The following is a 19,639-nucleotide window of genomic DNA, read 5'->3' as shown; positions in this document are numbered from 1 at the left end:
CATACAGAGGGACACCTGTATAAAACTGTGGTAGGCTTCACATGTAATTTGAGTTGAAAAAAACTTACATCAACTGAGACTATGCAATTAAAAGCAAAAAAATTTCCTTAAGGAGTGTTTAAAATTTTAAGCATTCAAACAAGGGAGATAATATCAACAAAATTACAATTGATTTTGAAAAATATATACAAGTGTACTATATTATACAACATTAGTACATTCTAATAAGGTAAGATTAATGTATAGTTAAAAAAAAAGAAAAAAGAAAAAGGTACTAATTCTGAAACTACATTATTCAATATTGGTACATACGAGTGAGATTTGGTCTTTAATAACAACTGATGAAAGCAACGGACATATTTAGGTCTTTTTAGAATTTCTCATCACAGCATAATCTACTTGGCAAGACTAAGAGTGCTCAATACGTACATACGCATGTATATACATATATGCATACATATTGATATATATGTACATATATGTATATATATCTTGAAATAAACATTATGTAGTGATACTGATTGTGAATATCAATAACATGGCTAAGAGGAAAATATCTCAGAGGGTTATTCTGTATATGAAATACAAATGCAATAGGATCTCATATATGTAATATAGATATTTGAAAATGTCCAGAACATATAGTTCCTTAGCAAGTGAACATGAATCTTATGTAAAGCAGTTAAACATTCGTTGTGTTGGTCATTCAAAATGAGAAAAAGATACTGGCTTATCAGTTGCTTTGATGATGAATTCAGTAAGTCATGGATCTTGTTGCTTCTTATGTCTACCATTTTTGGATATCAATAGCATTGTATGAAAATCTAAAGGCATTATCAATATTGCATTTTATTGGATATAATTTCTTGGAAAGCAAGGAAAAATTTTTCCATATAATATTGGTTTTAAATTTTGGCAAAAGGCCAGCAAGTTCAGGGCAAGGGTGTAAGTTGATTGCATTGGCCGCAGTGTTCAAATGGTACTTATTTTATCAAACCTGAAAGAATGAAAGGCAAAGTCAACCTTGGTAGTAATTGAACTCAAAATATAAGGGTGGACAAAATGCTGCTAAGCATTTTGCTTGGCATGCTAACAATTCTACCAGCTCAATGCCTTATTTCTCCATGTAAAATTAACAGTATTATGAACTGCATACCTGTCAGAAAACAAAAAAGTGTATTATTTTTTTATAACCATCTACTTTACCAATCTGTGTATCATCAGAACAACACGATTGTTTTTCCCCTCATCACAGCCCCTATCATCACCTCTGAAACAACTGACATCATAATCATCTTATCTAGTATGAACACCACCATTGTAAAAAAAAAAAAAAAAAAAAAAACCAAGCTATTATAGCTTGGATCACCATAGCATTAATCACCATCACCACCACCCTACTACCAACTAACTACCACCAATACCACCACCACCTCTACCACAACTTCTGCAACAACAATTTTCACTAGAACCAATACATCACTCACCATCATAACTATGGCTAGAACCATCACCATAGTTGCAATTGCTCTCATAACAATTATAAATATTATTGTTATCCCTACATTTTCAGTAAAGCTAATAAATTTGTTACACTTAATTAGAATACAACAACAAAAAAATGCAGCAGCAATAAACAACAACTACTACTATTATCTCTACTACTGTAACCAAGATGATGATATTATTGACTACAATAACAGTAATGAAAACAACAACAAGCTAGCCTTATTATTGTGGTATTTATTATTATTGCTTTTGGTTTTGTTAGCAGCAGTGTAATGTGACGGCATTAAAGATTTTTGTTCAAGAAAAAATACAAAAAAAAAAGAAAAGAAATATAAATAAAAAAAAATAAAGATAATTAAATATAAAAAACATCTCCAGAAAAAATAAACAATAACCCCAATATAATTCTTTATTTAATAATCATTATATTAACTGTAAATACGTGATAAATGTCCAAACATTATTAGTTCCAGAAGATTGTCTTCCCCCCAGCAACTATCCTGTCTCACTCACTTTTGCCTTGTCTGCTTCATTTTTAATGGTGTCTCCGTTTGGCAGCAATGTCCAAATACTCTTTTCCTACACATAGCAAGTTTGCTTATTCATTCATTCAACCAAAACTCTTTCGAACAAATGAAGAGGTGTTGGTGAGAATGAAAAGATGCACAGTCTCTAATGGCATTTGTAGTAAAGTTAAACCTGGCTCTCTCTCTCTAAATCCTCCTAGAAGCTGCATGGGTGAACGCATTTGCCTGAAGATCACCAGGATACAATTTTCAGTGTCCTTATGCTCATCAGGACACACATATTTGTATGCTCTTGTTTTGGGAATGCAGAGAGAGGGAGGAAAAGAGAGAGCGAGAGAGAGTGTGAGTAAGTGTGTGTGTGTGCGTGCGTGCGCATGTGTGTGTGCATGTGTGTAAATAAGATTCCCAGTCAAGATCCTGAACAGCTTGAAGTAACTACCTGGCATTATTATGTGTATGAAACTGTGAAACTGTTAAGAGTGTGTATGTGTTTCTTAATATATGTGTGTGAGGGAGGTGGTAGTGGGCTGGCAGAATCATTAACATGCTGGGCAAAATACTTAGTGGTACTTCACCAGTCTTTACATTTTGAGTTCAAATTCCACCAAAGTCAACTTTGGTTTCGATTCTTTTGGGCTTGATAAAATATGTACTAGTTGAATACTGGGGTAGATGTAATTAATGCAACTGCCTCTCCCAAAATTGTGCCAAAATTTGCCTTGTGCCAAAATTCGAAACCAATGTTTCTGTGTTTCTATGTTGTGTCTATGTGTATGTAAGTGTGGGTGCATGTGTGTGTGTGTGTGTATGTGTGTGTGCACATGCCTGCATATGTTTTCCTTTTATATATTAGTGAAACATGAAAAGACAAAACTCATGATCATTCCAAGCCCTCTCAAACTAGTGAAGTTGATGTACTTAGTGTTCTTTATAAATTTTTGTTGGTTGACTTTTTTTTTAAACACAAAAATAGAAAGAAGAAATTCCGGCCGGCTGCTTTGCTAGAAAAAAATCTCTGAGGTGTGTGAGGTAAAGTGATAAGACTGCAGACCAAATTATTATATTAAGTGCATCTGCAAAGATGAAGCATTTAACTTACTAGTTCGAAAGAGCACAGGCTATTGTAAATGCAGAAGAGGTAAAGAAAAGAAACACCACACCTGTGAGTTAACAGAGTGTGAACGGATCATTGCTAATCATTCAAATGACTTTTTTGATTCAGTCTTGGATGTTAGTGTGTAGTAGTAGCAGCAGCAGCATCTCATAGATGTGTACTGTATTTTAATGTAAATCTTACTTGAGCTTTGTAGATGTCAGTAACCGATCAGAACTGAAGTATTTAATCATCTCATTACCATGCCACAACTTACACAGTGCATATTGTACACAATTACCTCCTAAATACGTCATTAATTATTCGTAATGAACTTATAATTCTTTTCCCCTACTATTCATTGGAAAAATAATTGTGTATGCATCACTAAACATGATTTCCCACTAGTCACTACAGTACCACTTTGAACATGACGGCCATAATTAACATAATAACAATGACAATTGAAGTTTTAAGTTCAAACCTTCATTGAAGTGACCAGAGGGAGATCACATCTTGTGATTTGTGAGCAAATAATTTTCCCTCCATAAGAATGATTGTATAAATAAATAGTTCACCTTTAGCACAATATACAGTCACAGTCTATATTCTATACCACTATCTCCCAGAGCTACAACACAACTTACACAGCACATATTCTTCACAATCACCTTCCAGTACTATGACAAAAGATACAAAACAAATAAGAGTAAAATAAAAGAATGAAAAAAAATTAAAAATTACTACCAATACCTTCACATTAAATAAAGTATATTCTCATTATTATAATGCATCAGAAATATAGGAATGCACTAGGTGGTGCAGTGAAAAGTCTAGATGAGACTACAAAAACAGAAAAAAACCCCTCAAAATAACATTGGTTTCAAATTTTGGTACAAGCAAAATCAATCTTGACGGAATTTGAACTCAGAACATAAAAATGGATGAAATACTGCTACGCATTTTGCCCAGCACGCTAACAATTCTGCTTGCTTGCTGCATTAATCCTCAAGATAAAACTGATTCCAAATTTTGGCACAAGACCGTCAATTTCGAGGGAGGGTGTAAATCAATTACATTGACCCTAGTGCTCAACTGGTACTTATTTTATTGACCATGGAAGGATGAAAAGCAAAGTTGACCTCAGTGGAATTTGAATTCACAATATAAAGATGGATGAAATGCTGCTAAGCATTTTGCCCAGCTTGCTGCCTTAAACTCCAAAATAATATTAATAATAATTTCAAACACAATCAGAAATTTATGTGGAGTTGTACTGGTGATCATATCAATTTCAGTACTTGACTGGTAATTTATTTATCACCCATGGAAGAATGAATGGTAAGGGTGACTGCAACAGGATTTGAACCAAGAATGCAACAGCCAGGACAAATACCTCAAAGCATTCTGCCCAACATTTTAATTATTCTGGTCATTAGTGATCTGTCTGATCTCATATCTTGGTAGAATCCCACAATCAGCAACAGCAACGACAACAACAACAACAACAACAACAGCAGCAGCAGCAGAAGCAACAACAACATGATCTTCCATGCATAAATAAGTGGTATGACCACATTCCACAGACCTTGGTTGAGAATAAGTGTGTGGGTGAAGTTCACATGAGACACGACCATTTTTACATACAAGCATGTGGAGCATAATTGCCCGGATATTACTGTTGTACACAAATACATACATACTGCTGACTGGAATGTTGAAATCACTAAAAGAATGAAGGCAGTCAAATACCAGGACTTGTTGAGCAACAGTCAAGTATCCCCCTTTTGTTTTTTTATCAGTGCATGCAAAACAATTTCAAAGAATCCAGATGCGATACCTGAGATCTTATGCATACCAGATATATTAGGGAGTGCACAAATGGCAGTGGTGCTTGGAACAACTCATTTGCTGAGAAAAGTGTTGTGCTATGAGTGGGAGCTGAAACATAATTACACACAACCCAACTGTAAAAGATCTAGATGCTGGAGAATGACAACAACAATAATAATAATAATCTTTTCTACTAGAGGCACAAGGCCTGAAATCTGGGAGCAGGGGATAGTTGATTACATGAACCCCAATACTCAACTGGGAATTATTTTATTGACCCCGAAAGGATGAAAGGCAAAGTCAACCTCAGCGGAATTTGAATTTAAAATGTGAAGACAGATGAAATACCGCTAAGCATTTCATCCGGCATGCTAACAGTTCTGCCAACTCACTGCCTTAATAATAATAATAATTGAAACAAATCAACTGTAAAAGATCTATGTGTTGGAGAATGATAATAATCCTTTCTACTATAGGCACAAGGCCTGAAATTTGGGTAGAGGGGAGTAGGCAATTACATTGATCCCCAGTATTTGACTGGTACTTAATTTATCAACCCTGAAAGGATGAAAGGCAAAGTTGACCTCAGCAGCATTTGAACTCAACAATAATAACAGTCATAACAATAATACTAATAATATAGTAGAAATTTATAACAGATAAGTTGATGAGCAAAATGAGAGTATGAGGTTGTCTATGAAAGGGTGATGCTAGAGCTATGAAATCTTACATGTGTTAATTTCAACTCTTCTTATTTACAACTGCATTGTTTCTTTCCAGGTAAACTGATATCTAAATGTTCAAAGAAGACTTCAGATGTAACTAACAGTGATTTCTCTTGAAATTGGACAAAATTTGACATAGTGGTGTTATCAAGTACCTGCAGAAACAGGCTTTAGCCCCTGAGGACATTTGTGCATTAGAGGATGATGCTCCAGCTTTATCAACAGTGCAAACTGGGTAGCTGAATTCAGAAAGGTAAGGGAGAGTCTTGAAGATGACCCAAGATCTGGATGTTCTGTAACTGCCACCAAGAAAAACATTGATCATGTCACTGGATGACAGGTGATTGATTATAAATCAAATAGCCAATGCTATTAACATATCCTACTAGATAGATGAGAATATCCTGCACAATGAACTTAATATAATAAAGGTTTCTGCTTGATGGGTGTCACATCTTCTGAAACTTGATTAAAAGTGCACCAGGCTGATCACACCACAGGAAAATCTGACATTGTTTGAGGCAGATCTAGCTGGTTTCCTTGAGCATTTCCTAATCCAGTATGAGTACTGGGTTCGTCACTTTGGGCCAGAGACAAAGAGACAATCCATGCAGTGGAAACACTCCTCCTCACCTGCCCCAAGGAAGGCCAACGTTGTTTCATCAAGAAAATCGTAATTCTATCTATTTGTGAAAAACGAAATTACTTTCTTGCCAACCCAATATAATATGAACTGTTGCAGTTACATATATTGTCAGTAACTCAATAGTGTTTTGTATTACTGTTACAACCAGTGATAAAAATGGAACAGACTTTCTCTACTTCTCAGCTCACAGGTTCTTTTTCACAGAAGTAGTGATGTTCTTTTTTTTTATGGAGTTTCATATAACTGTTCTTCAAACTACATTATTAGAATTTTAGATGTACAGAAACACAGATAACAGAAGGGTACAAGTCACTGTCATCACCATCATTGGGTTTCATAAAGCATCTAACACCTCTCCTTTCTAACCCCAGTCTCAATGACCACAGTCAACCTCTAGTTCCTAAAACTCACTTCCATCATTGATTATATCTACACGTAATCAATGCTTGAACACAGTTTGCAATGTTAACCACTATATTTACATACATGGTTAGCATTTGACTATGTTATACAACTATTATATTTACATAAGTGATGACTGTTTTAATGTATTTTGCATGATAAAGTATTACATATGCAAATGTGGTCAGCATTTGAATGTACTTAATACAACTATCTACAGTAGTTGTATATATGATTATTATTCAATTATTTTTTATTATTAACCATTATATCTACATATGTTCAATATTGCATTGCAGTAACTATAGCTAAGTATTAACAATGGCAGTACAAAACACATATAGATACATTGGTAATATATCTATATATGCAATCAACATAGATATATTTTGAATTACTAAATAGAATATGAACATGTCAAAATCTGATTATTTTTTTTTTACTATTTTACTTACTATTGTAATTACCAGTAGTAACAGTTATTAAAGCTATCAACATCTGTACAAAAAACTGTGTTGCGATATGCTGATGTGATTGTATCATTATGTACTTGTATCATGAAGTTTCTCAAAAAGACTTATTTTCAAATTTCTCAATGCTTCAAAGATATGATCCAAAATAATCTTTCTTCTGTATTTTGCTTTTCTTTACATGACTGTGATCCAGGAGTGGCTGTGTGGTAAGTAGCTTGCTTACCAACCACATGGTTCCGGGTTCAGTCCCACTGCATGGCACTTTGGGCAAGTGTCTTCTACTATAACCTTGGGCTGACCAAAGCCTTAAGAGTGGATTTTGCAGATGGTATATATATATTTATGTGTATGTTTTTCTCCCCACAACATTGCTTGACAACCGATGTTGGCGTGTTTACGTCCCCATATCTTTGCAGTTCAGCAAAAGAGACCAATAGAATAAGTACTAGACTCACAAAGAATAAGCCATGCGGTCGATTTGCTTGACTAAAGGCAGTGCTCCAGCATGACTGCAGTCAAATGATTGAAACAAGTAAAAGAGTAACTTATTTAATTTTTATATAACCTAAATTATGTGACACATGAATAAAAGTAGGCCACATATTTGCTTTCTTTTCACTCTTTTATAATATCTGAGCAATTTTTCTTGATATCTTTGTTAGCCTAGGCAGACAAGTATCAGGGTATCGAAGCCATCTTCCTATCACATACCAGATTTGTAATTTTCATATATATTTAGATAATATAATTCTCAAATATGTTCTATTTTTACTGCAACTAGACAGCAGAACTAAGTTGATCAATCATTACTTCAATTATTATGTACAGCTAACAAAACTGCTATGCAAGAAGTAGTGGAAGTTTTTTTCTTGAACTTTGTAGTTTGTATATATTCACTTCCACATTCTGTAATCTTACAGTATGAATGAAATAGGATTTGTATTACATAGTAAGGCCCCTGGGTGATAAAGCACTATTGTTAAAGATATTATCAGGCGCAAGTGTAGTTGTGTGGTGAGAAGTTAACTTCCCAACCACATGGTCTTGGGTTCAGTCCCCTTGCATAGCACCTTGGGTAAGTATCTTCAACTATAGCTCCAAAGCTTTGAATGTGAATTTGGTATAGCGAAACTGAAAGAAACCTGTTGTACATGTGTGTGTGTTACTGTCTCCTTGCTTTGACTTCATGTGATAGTAATAAATGAATGTAACTTTCAGGTAACTAAGATCTTTTGTTTCTAATCTTCCTTGAAAACATGCTTGGTTTGGGGGAATATTACATTACTTGGAAACAGGCAACGGATGGGAACAAGTGCATCTGGCAGTACAAATTCTGTTCGTTCCATGCAAACATGGGATAGTGGATATTAGAATGAATATTATTATTATTATTATTAAGACATTGAGCTGGCAGAATCATTAGCATATTCGACAAAATGCTTGGTAGCATTTTATTTGGCTCTTTATGTTCACGGTTCAAATTCTGCCGAGACTTATTTTACCTTTCATCTTATATACCAGCTGAGCACAAAATTTCATGCATTGTTCCTATTGTGCAAATGATTATTACAATCATTATATTATTATTAAGGTGGCAAGCTGACAGAATCATTAGCATGTCATGCAAAATGCTTCACAGCATTTTGACCTTCCTTATATTCTGAGTTCAAATTCCGCTGAGGTTGACTTTGCATTTCATCCTTTTGGGGTCAATAAAATAAATACCAGTTATGCACTGGGGTCGATGTAATTGACTAACTCCCCACCTCCAAAATTTCAGGCTTTGTGCCTATAGTAGAAAGGATTATTATTATTGTATGTGAGCCCTTGTGGCTAATAAAAGAATGAATTATTATTATCATCATCATTATCAATGTGATAGTGGTGGATGGTCAGACCCTTAGAGTTTGGAAAAAACTCTTTTGTGACACTTGTGTCAGTTTTCTATATTCTGCCAAGGTCAACAGTCTGAATTTCATCTCTCCAGGACCAATAAAAATAAAGTACCAGTCACGTACTGGAGTTGATAGTATGGACAACTCGCCCTCCTCACAAAATTACTGGTCAGTCTAGTGCTAGAAATCAGAGATTATTATTACTATTGTTATTATTATGAGGGCAGTGACATGGAAGAATCATTAACATGAGACAAAATGCTTAGCGGTATTTTGCCCATCTTTATGTTCTGAGGGTAGATGAAGTAAGAACTAGTTGAGTACTTGGTTCATCTCGTAATTACATAAGGTGGCAAGCTGTCAGAACTGTTAGCATGCTGGGCAAAAATGCTTAGAAGCATTTCGTCCAGCAATTTTGGGAGCGGGGATAACTTGATTACATTGACCCCAGTGTTCAACTAGTACTTATTTTATTGACCCTGAAAGAATAAAAGGCAAAAATCAACCTTGGTGGAATTTGAACTCAGAACATGAGACGGATGAAATGCTGCTAAGCATTTTGCTCGGCATGCTAACGACTCTGTCAGCTCGTCACCTTAATAATAATAATAATAATAATAATAATAATAATAATAATAATGATAATAACAATAATAATAAATAATGGTTTCAAAATTTTGCCACAAGGGCAGCAGTTTTGGGGAAGAGGATGAGTTGATTACATTGATTCCAGTGTTCAACTGGTACTCATTTAATCAACCCCGAAAGGATGAAAGGGAAAGTAGACCTCAATGGAATTTGAACACAGAACATGAAGACAGATGAAATGCTGCTAAGCTTTTTGCCTGGCATGCTAACAATTCTGCCAGCTCACCATCTTAATAATAATAATAGTAATAAAAATAATAATCATGATGATGATAACGATTTCAAAATTTGGCATGATGTCAGTAATTTCAGGGGAGGGGGCAAGTCGATTACATTGATCCCAATGTTCAGCTAGTACTTATTTTATCAACATCAAAAGGAAGAAAGGCAAAGTTGACCTCAGCAGAATTTGAACTTAGAACATAAAGACGGATGAAATGCCATTAAGCATTTTGCCTAGCATGCTAATGATTCTGTCAGCTCCTTTCTTAATAATATTAATAAGAATAATAATATCTCATCGAAAAAGTATTTGACAAGCTCAGAATATATAAAGATCTGTTCATTGAAATAAAAAAAAAAGGTGGCATGTCAAGATGCTTACAATATCAATGATTGTAGGAGCACTTGGAATGATCAAACAAGGAGCTTGAAAATTATTTGAGAATGATTCCTTGCTTACCATCCATGCAAGAAGTGCAAAAGATTGTTTTAACTGGGATGTTACACATATTGAAACGAGCATTGTGCTGTGAATTTTCTTTCCCTTTTCTCCTGTGTTTTCTTTTTTTTTTCATTTCTCTTTCTTTTTTCCTTTTTCTTCTATCATATATCTTGACTTTGTAGATGAACAATTTGGTGTGTTTATTTTAATGGCCTACCAATGTATACAGTGAATTTCTTTGCCCTAGGTGTTGAGAAGACACTCAGCAAAAAATGGAAACAAAATTGAAATAATAATAATAATAATAATAATAATAATAAGTCAGCATAATTTTAACATCAATTTTTCCATGCTTGTGTGGGTTGGATGGAATTTGCTGAGGGGGATTTTCTATGCCAGGACGCCCTTCTTGTACAAGGGATCTTGTTTCCAAGTAAGGTAATATATCACCATGACCAGACATGTTTTTATGGAAGATTGGAAACAAAGCACATTGCATGCATGGCAATTGTTTACAATTATCATACAGACACAGTAAAACACACACACATTTTTATGAGCCTACATGCATATAAACATACACCTACAAACATATGTATATGATAGGTTTCTTTTAAATTCCATCTACTAAATTCACTCACAAGATTTTTATCAGCCCACTGCTCAAGTAGATGACGATACTTGCCCGAGTAAACCAGGAACCATATGGTTGAGAAGCAAACTTCTTACTGCACAACCATGCCTGTGTTTTTAATTTGTTTACAAAAGAAATAATTACTAATACTACTATGGATAGCAGTGACTCTACCACACATGCGATAATGATATAAAAAGAATGATGAGGAGAATGTTGATGATAGTAATGTTATTTTTTTGTCTCTTTAAGACTAAGATGTTTAACATGAACAGCTGAGGTTACAGAGTTCTCCTAAAATTAAACACTGAGTAAGGTTTTAACTGATGAGAGGTCAAAACAAATTAATATATAAATAAATAAATGATGATCAATTAGGTTCTTGGGCTGTCAGTAAGGTTAAAAGCTGAGGTTCCACAACAAACAACTTCACTGTATTCTGTGGGTGAGAATGGAATATCATTTACATTAGGGTGTCAACAGAACAATTTGAGCTTTATGCTAGAAAACAGTATGAGAACCAGAATGAGAAATAAACTACCATATTCTGAGAATTATAAAAAAACATTTGTTCTGAGTACATACATACATACACATACATACATACATACATACATACATACATACATATAAATATGCATGCATACATACATGTGTGTATGTGCATATATTTTTCTTTTACCCTCTTTCTATGTGATTTAAAGTATGATAGGAGAAATTAATCAACCAACATTTATATTGACTGTATAAATACATGTGTGTATACAACATACATACACATAAATATAAATGTGTGTGTGTGTGTGTGTACATATTTATGTATGAGTGTGTCAGCAGAATTGAACCCATCCACCACAGCAGAAGTGATACCAGAGTTGGTGCCACATACAAAAAGCATTCATGCTGGTTTCATGTTAAAAGCACTGGTGCTGGTGCCACATAAAAAGCACTCAGGCTGATGCAACATTAAAAGTACTGGTGTCACATAAAAAGCATGTAGTACACTCTGAAGAATGGTTGGTATTAGGAAGGGTGTCCAGGCATAGAAACCATGCCATAACAGACAATGGAGCCTGGTCCAATCCCTGGCCTTACTAGCTCTGATCAACCATCCAACCCATGCTAGCATGAAAAACAGACATTAAATGATGATGCTGATGTATGTATATATGTGTATGTGGTAAGCATTAAGGAGGGCAACTAGCCGTTGAAACCATGTTAAGACAGACAATAAAGCTTGGTGCAAGCTTCTGACTTGCTAGTTCCAGTCAAACCATCCAACCATGTTTTCACAGAAGGCGTACATCAAATGATGTGTTTGTGTATATGTATATATATCTCTTATATTATACTTATTTCAATCACTGGACTATGGCCATGCTGAGGCACCACCTCAATGGGGTTAGTCAAACAGATCAACTCCAATGCTTTTTTTTTTAAGTCTGGTACTTATCCTATCAGTCTCTTTTGTCAAACCACTAAGTGACATACAGAAACCAACACTAGCTGTCAAGTGGTGGTGGGAGACAAATACAACACAAAGACGCACATGTAGATATATACTTATCTATTCATGAGAGGGTCTTCTTTAAGTTTCTGTCTACCAAACATGCTTGCAAGGCTTTGGTCAGCCTGGGGCTATACCCGAAGTCACTTGGCCAAGGTGTCATGCAGTGGGACTGAACCCAGAACCATGTGGCTGGAAAATAAACTTCTTACCATACAACTATGCCTGCACCTATATGTATATATATATATAGGTGAATATCTACACACACATTCGTATGTATGTATGTATGTATGTATATACCAGCTGTACTCATATAGTTTAGTCATTGCAGAAATAGGCACTTCCTTTAGCCTTTTCATATTATCTGAAATTCAAAAATATGCTGCATTGGCTGGCGAGTTATGATCTTTTTTGTGAGATCATTCACTGAGAGACTGACATGGGTGAACAGAAAGTTCCAGTGAGTTAACTTCTGGAGAGGAAGGTTTGAGTAGAGTGTTTGTGATCAAATAGGAACGATTACTTTACACATGAATGCATCAATTAATATTAATTGTACTATGCAAGTTGATCTGTTAGTTTGAAAAAGGTAAATGATTATTGTGTGGCAGTTGTGGTGGTGGTCATGGTTAGTATGGTTAATGGTTCAAGTTAAGGTAAGGAGCTTTTGTGAAAAACATGACTGGGTATTGTACATCAAATACAGTTTTAGCCTATTGTTTGTACTGAATCATTGATTTCTGAAACTGGCACAAGGCCACAGTTTTTTCAATATTTTACCTTTATCTGTTCTCTTTTACTTGTTTCAGTCATTGGACAGGAGCCATGCTGGGACACTGCATTTGAAGGGTTTAGTTGAACAAATCAACCTCAGTATTCAAGTCTGGTTCTTACTCTATTCACCTCTGTTTGCCAAAGTTATGGGGACTTAAACAAAAACACCTACCCACCCACACACGCGTGTGTGTGTATACATATATATAAATATATACACGCACACATATGACAGGCTTCCACACAGTTTCATCAAGAAAATTCACTCACAAAGCATTGGGTGGCCTGGGGCTATAACAGAAAGACACTTGCACAAGGTGCTACATGGTAGGACTGAACCTGAAACTATATAGTTGCAAAGCAAGCTTCTTAACCACACAGTCATGCCTGTGCTTATAATCAGTATAATCTCTAAACGTATTAATCCTTTTGATATCAACCTGCCTGAGACCATCCCCGGTTCTAAGACACAAGCTTATGTTTTACAGTGATCTAAATCCTAATCTTCCATCAAAACTTTATGTTAATTAATGTGCCAGATATCATTTTAATAACAACAAAGTTATTTTAATAAATTCCTTCATTATCTCAAAAATTAATTGAAACAAAGGCATTATATGTCAACAGAAATATGTTAATAAAAGGGCCAATGTGTCACAATTTCTCACAAATCTTTTATAAACATACAAATATGTCCTGAGTTTAATGGCACTTAAATGAATAGGGTTCTATTCACTGCTAATATACTGGCTCCATGATTTACTCTTTCCACAGGGATTTTTTGTTGATAATGTAGTACATTGCATCCCTTAATCATCAAGACAATATTTTTTCCTATGCAAAAGTCAGTGTGTGGTTCATTGCCAGTTAAGTTACACAAATCCAGCTTAAATTGAACTAAATAAACAGCTGTCTTCAAATTGCCACCAGACAAACAACAGCAAACCAGTTATTGTCATATTTGCAAATAAGGATTGTAGACGGCAGCAAAACAAAATGAGTATTGTTGCAAAAGATGATGATAATGATGAGGATGATGATGAAGATAGTGATAAAAATAATAAAAGTGTTTGAAGTTAGAAGCTGAATGGACAGAAGATAAGAAATTAAGAAGAATGGATGAGATGAGAAAATTGATAAATAGCAGAACTATCAATTCTTTAAGCATATGGCATTCTTGTTTCTTGTTACTAAGTATTATTTCACTGTTGTTGACAGAGCAGCAGAATTTACAGAAATATGGTGAGAGTGAAATTCCACCTATTCATACAGAGTGTCAAGAATTTTTCCATTACAGCTTCACAACATACTCATCTATAGAAACTAACAGCATGGCAACACAAACATTCTGGCAGACAGTTTCTACAACAAAGCTGAAAATAACCCATTCTGATGTAGAAAAAAAAACAACAAAAAACAACCACAGGGTTATTTGCTTTCAACTGAAGCAATAGACAAATGCCCACTCCATAGCTTCATGTAGGAGATGAAATCATTCGATTATAGCAAAAACTTCTCAGAGATTTTGCTATTGGTTTGATAGAAGTTGGATAAGTTTAAAAATTCAGACTTGTAAACTGTATATATATCAATCTTTTATCTTTTAATTGTCTCAATTGTTAGACTGCAGTCATGTTGGGATACCACCTTGAAGAACTTTTAGTCGAATGGATTGACCCCAGTATTTTTTAAAGCCTAGTTCTTATTCTATCAATCTCTTTTGCAGAACTGCTAAGTTATGGGGATGTAAACACACTAACACCAGTTGTCAAGTGGTGGTGGACAATACAGACACAAACAAACACACACACACATATATATTGTGGGTTTCTTTCAGTTTCCTTTTAACAAATCCACTCACAAGGCTTTGGTTGCCTTGGGGCTAAAGTAGAAGACACTTGCCCAAGGTGCCACACATTGGGACTGAACCCAGAACTATGTGGTTGGGAAACAAGCTTCTTACCACACAGCCATGCCTGTGCCTATACCACTATTCATAATACACAATGACAATATTATTCTTAGCCCCAAGTTGGATCTCAGAAAGCATATCTATGATTAAAGGTATTTCAACGGCAATTTAAATCTCCCATTTTTTATTCAGACAAAGTGTATCTAGAACTACATCAGTCAATACGTGTTCTCAAAGTTTAAGAGTAGAATGTGATTTATGATAGTTTTGGTTGCAATGACCATTATGAATCTGTTAGAGTAAGGCCATAATTTTATACAGCAATAATGTTGACCAAAATTTGTAATATGATCTCAGCATTTCTTTGTCGAGTATTCCTACCTATAAGTGTCACTCCTAATAGTAAGATTAACTGATTTGGAGCTATACACATGTATTTGACTTTTACAGTATAAGCATCAACTACAAATAACACTTTTTACTTAGACAGACAAACACATGTATATGTATGTGTGTGTGTGTGTGTATGTACATACACACACATCACTCTCTTCTTTCGGTTTCCATCTATCAAATCCATTCACAAAGATTTTGGTTGCCCTAGGGCTACAGTAGAAGACACTTGCCCAAGATGCTATACAGTGGGACAGAATCTGAAACCATGTGGTTGGGAAGCAAACTTCTTACCACACACCCATACCTAAGAATGAAGGGTCCCGTGCTGGTTTCTGCAATGAGTGGTTTTGATTTTTAAACAAGAGATCTATTCACTAATTGCATGTAAAGAGTCGAATGTTTCAAAGTCACATGCATCATTAACAATTTTTAGGCAGATTTAGTATAACAGTGTGTATGACAAAGCTTGTTATCTACAATCCATCTACATATTTTCCAATGGGAATCCACACAGTTTCACCTCAAAACATTTCTCATATAACTCTGACCAGCTTGAGGCTATTATAAAAGATACTTGCAGAGAGTGCATGACGGAATTCAATGCAGGTGTCCATGTTTCTGAAGCAAACTTCTAACCTTTCAACCATCTCTGATCACACACACACACCCTATAATGTAAGGACCTTAGTACATCAAAGTAACAGATAGAAATGAAGTTGGATGAACCTGTAATAGGAAGGTGGGGTGTGGTGCAATGTGTAACTCCTACAAGAGTGTCAGTTCAGTCAAAAATAGGGTAAATGGAAAAGAGGAGAAGGAGGTTTAGGGGATGTTAACCACAAGGTAACTGTATTTCGAAGATAGTTTTAGCTAACGAAAACTATAAAATATGAAGTGTTGAACACAAAGCTAAATTTCTGGAAAAGTTATTGCAGACACTGAGCTATTCATCATTTAGACCTGGAGTCATATGAATGTTAGTACAGTCACAAATGCTGTCGAAAACCTCCAACAGACAGTTAACAAATTTGATAATTATACTCAAATTAGGAATAACCTACAGCCTTCTTCTCTGATGAATTCTATTTGTATCAGATTATTACCTGATGAAGTCAGAACCGAATATGATAAATAATCCAGGTGTTGAAGGAATGTGTTAACGTACAATTTATTCACTGCTCTGAGTGTTGAAGAGTAGCTTGATGACAGATGTGCTATGGCTTTTTTGAGAAAAAACATTAACAATATAATAAGAAACCTTAATAAAATGTAAAAAACTAAAATACAAACTACATTATTTAAGAGAAATTGTAAAAACATTTGATTTGTAAAATACATCCACTAACATACTATAATCACTCAAACACTGACTCACAAACACACTAGAACCACTAACTCATAGATGTGATCTTTCTCCTCCATAATTCTTTTGCTATTACTATAACAATCTCTACTCTCTGAAATAGGAAGTTGTATACTACTTTCATCAAAGTTTTATATGGTTTCTCTCTTTTTTTCTTATTCCTTCCCACCTACCGAATTCCACACTAAAATATTTCGTCCCCTATATTTTCTATCAAGAATTGTAGTGTTCTGGAACTGAACATCAACTGCATTGGTCTTAACAACATATAGAGAGCTTGGGGGAGGGGGACAGTGGTACTGCCTAGCTTTTCTGATTAAAAAAAAAATATTAACTGAAGATATCACATTGAGGTAACTTAGATGAAGTAAGTTGGGCAATCAAGCAATATGTGAATAGGATACAGTTCAAGTATCATGGAGTGTTAGGACAGGATGACTGGTAACATTCGACCTTATTCATAGATAAAATTGAAACTTTCCAAACCCTTTAAAGCAAATCAGTCTTAATTTTTAACTGTATCAGCAAAGCCTAATTTTAGTGTAACACAGTTAAGCTGGCAGTCACGTAGAAATACAAAATTAATTCTTGTTGATAACAAGCTTCGAAATTATAAGCTTCTAGCTTAAGTCTTTCCCAGTATAACTTAGTAATTCACTATTTGAAGATCAATAGATCCCAGAATACTATTTAGAGGTGACATAGTTGTACACATGTGGTAGTGATTTGCTATTAAAGAGAAGATAATCCCTTCTACGTTAAAGTTAAGTTAGAGAATCTGCATTGTTGATTTTTAATTTCTTTTTCTTACATTAAATGAAATAGAATTCTTAATTTTTTCTTCTCTCTTTGGTAACCATGTACAGTAAAGTTTTATACTCCTTTGGAATCATCAAGCATGGCATAACTTGAGGCACAAATTAAGCTACATTCACTATTTTACAAATCTTCTTAAAAAAGAGATAAGATAGAAGATCTTAAAAAAGAGATAAGATAGTTCACAGCTTTAAAAAAATATTTCATTTTTTTTTTTGCATCCTAAATCTTTAACAGTTTAGCAACAGAGAAAAGGGAAAGAGTCCTTTGAATAATAAGTGCCTATTCATTTCTAACAATATCTTGTGGTGGTTCTAATTGCATGCTGCAATGATTCTAAAATCTTCACTTTTTTTAAATACAGTTTTATTTTAACAAGAGAAACAATAACAAAATATATAGAAGGAAAACAATGACTTACCATCACATTTGAAGCCTTGATGAATCAGCCCATAGAGTAGCGAGCCGCAATGGTCACAGAAAGTTGGGCTACCATATGAATGCACTTTGAATCTATGAAGTTTGGTAGCCTAGAGAAGACAAAATTTAAAAATAAATCTATCATAATAATAATGGAGAAGTGATGTTTCTTTCCGCATTTTCTTTTAAATTGAAGCAAGTGTATTTCCGAAATTATGTACACAGCTTTCATTTGGGTACGTTAATAATGAAAGAAAAATATTGGTAATTTATGTTGGCTAAATTTGGTTTCTGCATAATAGGTTGACAAACATAAGCATATAATTAAAAATTCAATATATGAAGTAAATTAAAACCTGCTTTGGCAGATAAAAATGGTTTTATTTTTATCTACTACAACTCTTTTCATCCCTTCCTTCCATCATTCATTCTTTCTAGACAGAGAGAGGTGGGGGTGAGACAACAAACGAAAAGAGTAAGACAGAGGCAGAGATCCATTAATTCATTTTTGTTCATACATTTGGGTTCAACTTTCACTGGGACATAAAATATTCATGGCTAGCCCAGTCCTTCATGGTCAGATGTTAACACTATCTTGATTTATTCAATTCCCAGATGTAAAACAAATGTTTGATGATGAAAAGACTCATTGTAGCTTTTGTTATAAATATATTTGATTAACCATCTCTAGAAAACAGGCACTTGGTTTTCTTCTCTGTTGCTTGGCTTAACAAAAAGATCAAGATATATATATATATGTATAGATATATATTTATAGTTATGGCTGGGAACCAATATCAATGTTAACTTTTTACAGCTGCAAATCTAAGGTTCCCAAACTTCCAAGACAGCAACTCTGAATTAATAGTTTCTTTATTTAAAGTAATAACAATTAAAACATTAATAAGAATAGATAAATAACAATCTGTAGGGTTACATCCATGGAGTGCCCTCTTTAATTCAATTCATAGAGTAACAATTTTAATGAATGAAATCAATAAAACATTTCTCTCTACATATAGGTACAGGCTTGGCTGTGTAGTAAGAAGTTTGCTTCACAACTAAATGGTTCAAGGTTCAGTCCTGTTGCATGGCACATTGAGTAAGTGTCTTCTACTATAGCCTAGAGCTGACCAAAGTCTAGTGCGTGGATTTGGTAGAGAGAAACTGGAAGAAACCTGTGTGCATGTGTGTCTTTGTGTCTGTGTTTATCTCTCACTACTGCGCGACAACTGGCATTTGTATTTATGCCACCATAACTTAGCAGTTCGACAAAAAGTACTAATAAAATAGTACCAAACGTTAACAAATAAAGTGCTGGGGCTGATTCATTTAACTACGAATGCCTCAAGGTGGTGCCCAGGCTCTACAGGTTTTTATTTATTTATTCTTATTAACC

The 19,639-nt window shown here is 34.5% G+C and overlaps 1 protein-coding gene across 2 annotated transcripts in view; it reads right to left on the bottom strand.

Annotated features, from left to right (window-relative positions):
• LOC106874285 (calcium-dependent protein kinase C) overlaps positions 1 to 19,639 on the bottom strand; it is a 344,185-nt gene that overhangs the window by 141,672 nt on the left and 182,874 nt on the right. For both annotated transcript variants that reach the window (XM_052966508.1, XM_052966507.1), the window contains exon 4: positions 18,242 to 18,350. In XM_052966508.1, the coding sequence (XP_052822468.1) occupies positions 18,242 to 18,350 (109 nt within the window). The remainder of the gene's footprint in view (positions 1 to 18,241; positions 18,351 to 19,639) is intronic.

Source organism: Octopus bimaculoides, chromosome 3 (genome assembly GCF_001194135.2).
Source record: "Octopus bimaculoides isolate UCB-OBI-ISO-001 chromosome 3, ASM119413v2, whole genome shotgun sequence".
Classification (NCBI taxonomy): Eukaryota; Metazoa; Mollusca; class Cephalopoda; order Octopoda; family Octopodidae; genus Octopus; species Octopus bimaculoides.
Note: the sequence above shows the minus strand (reverse complement) of the source record. Positions and strands in the feature narration are given on the sequence as shown.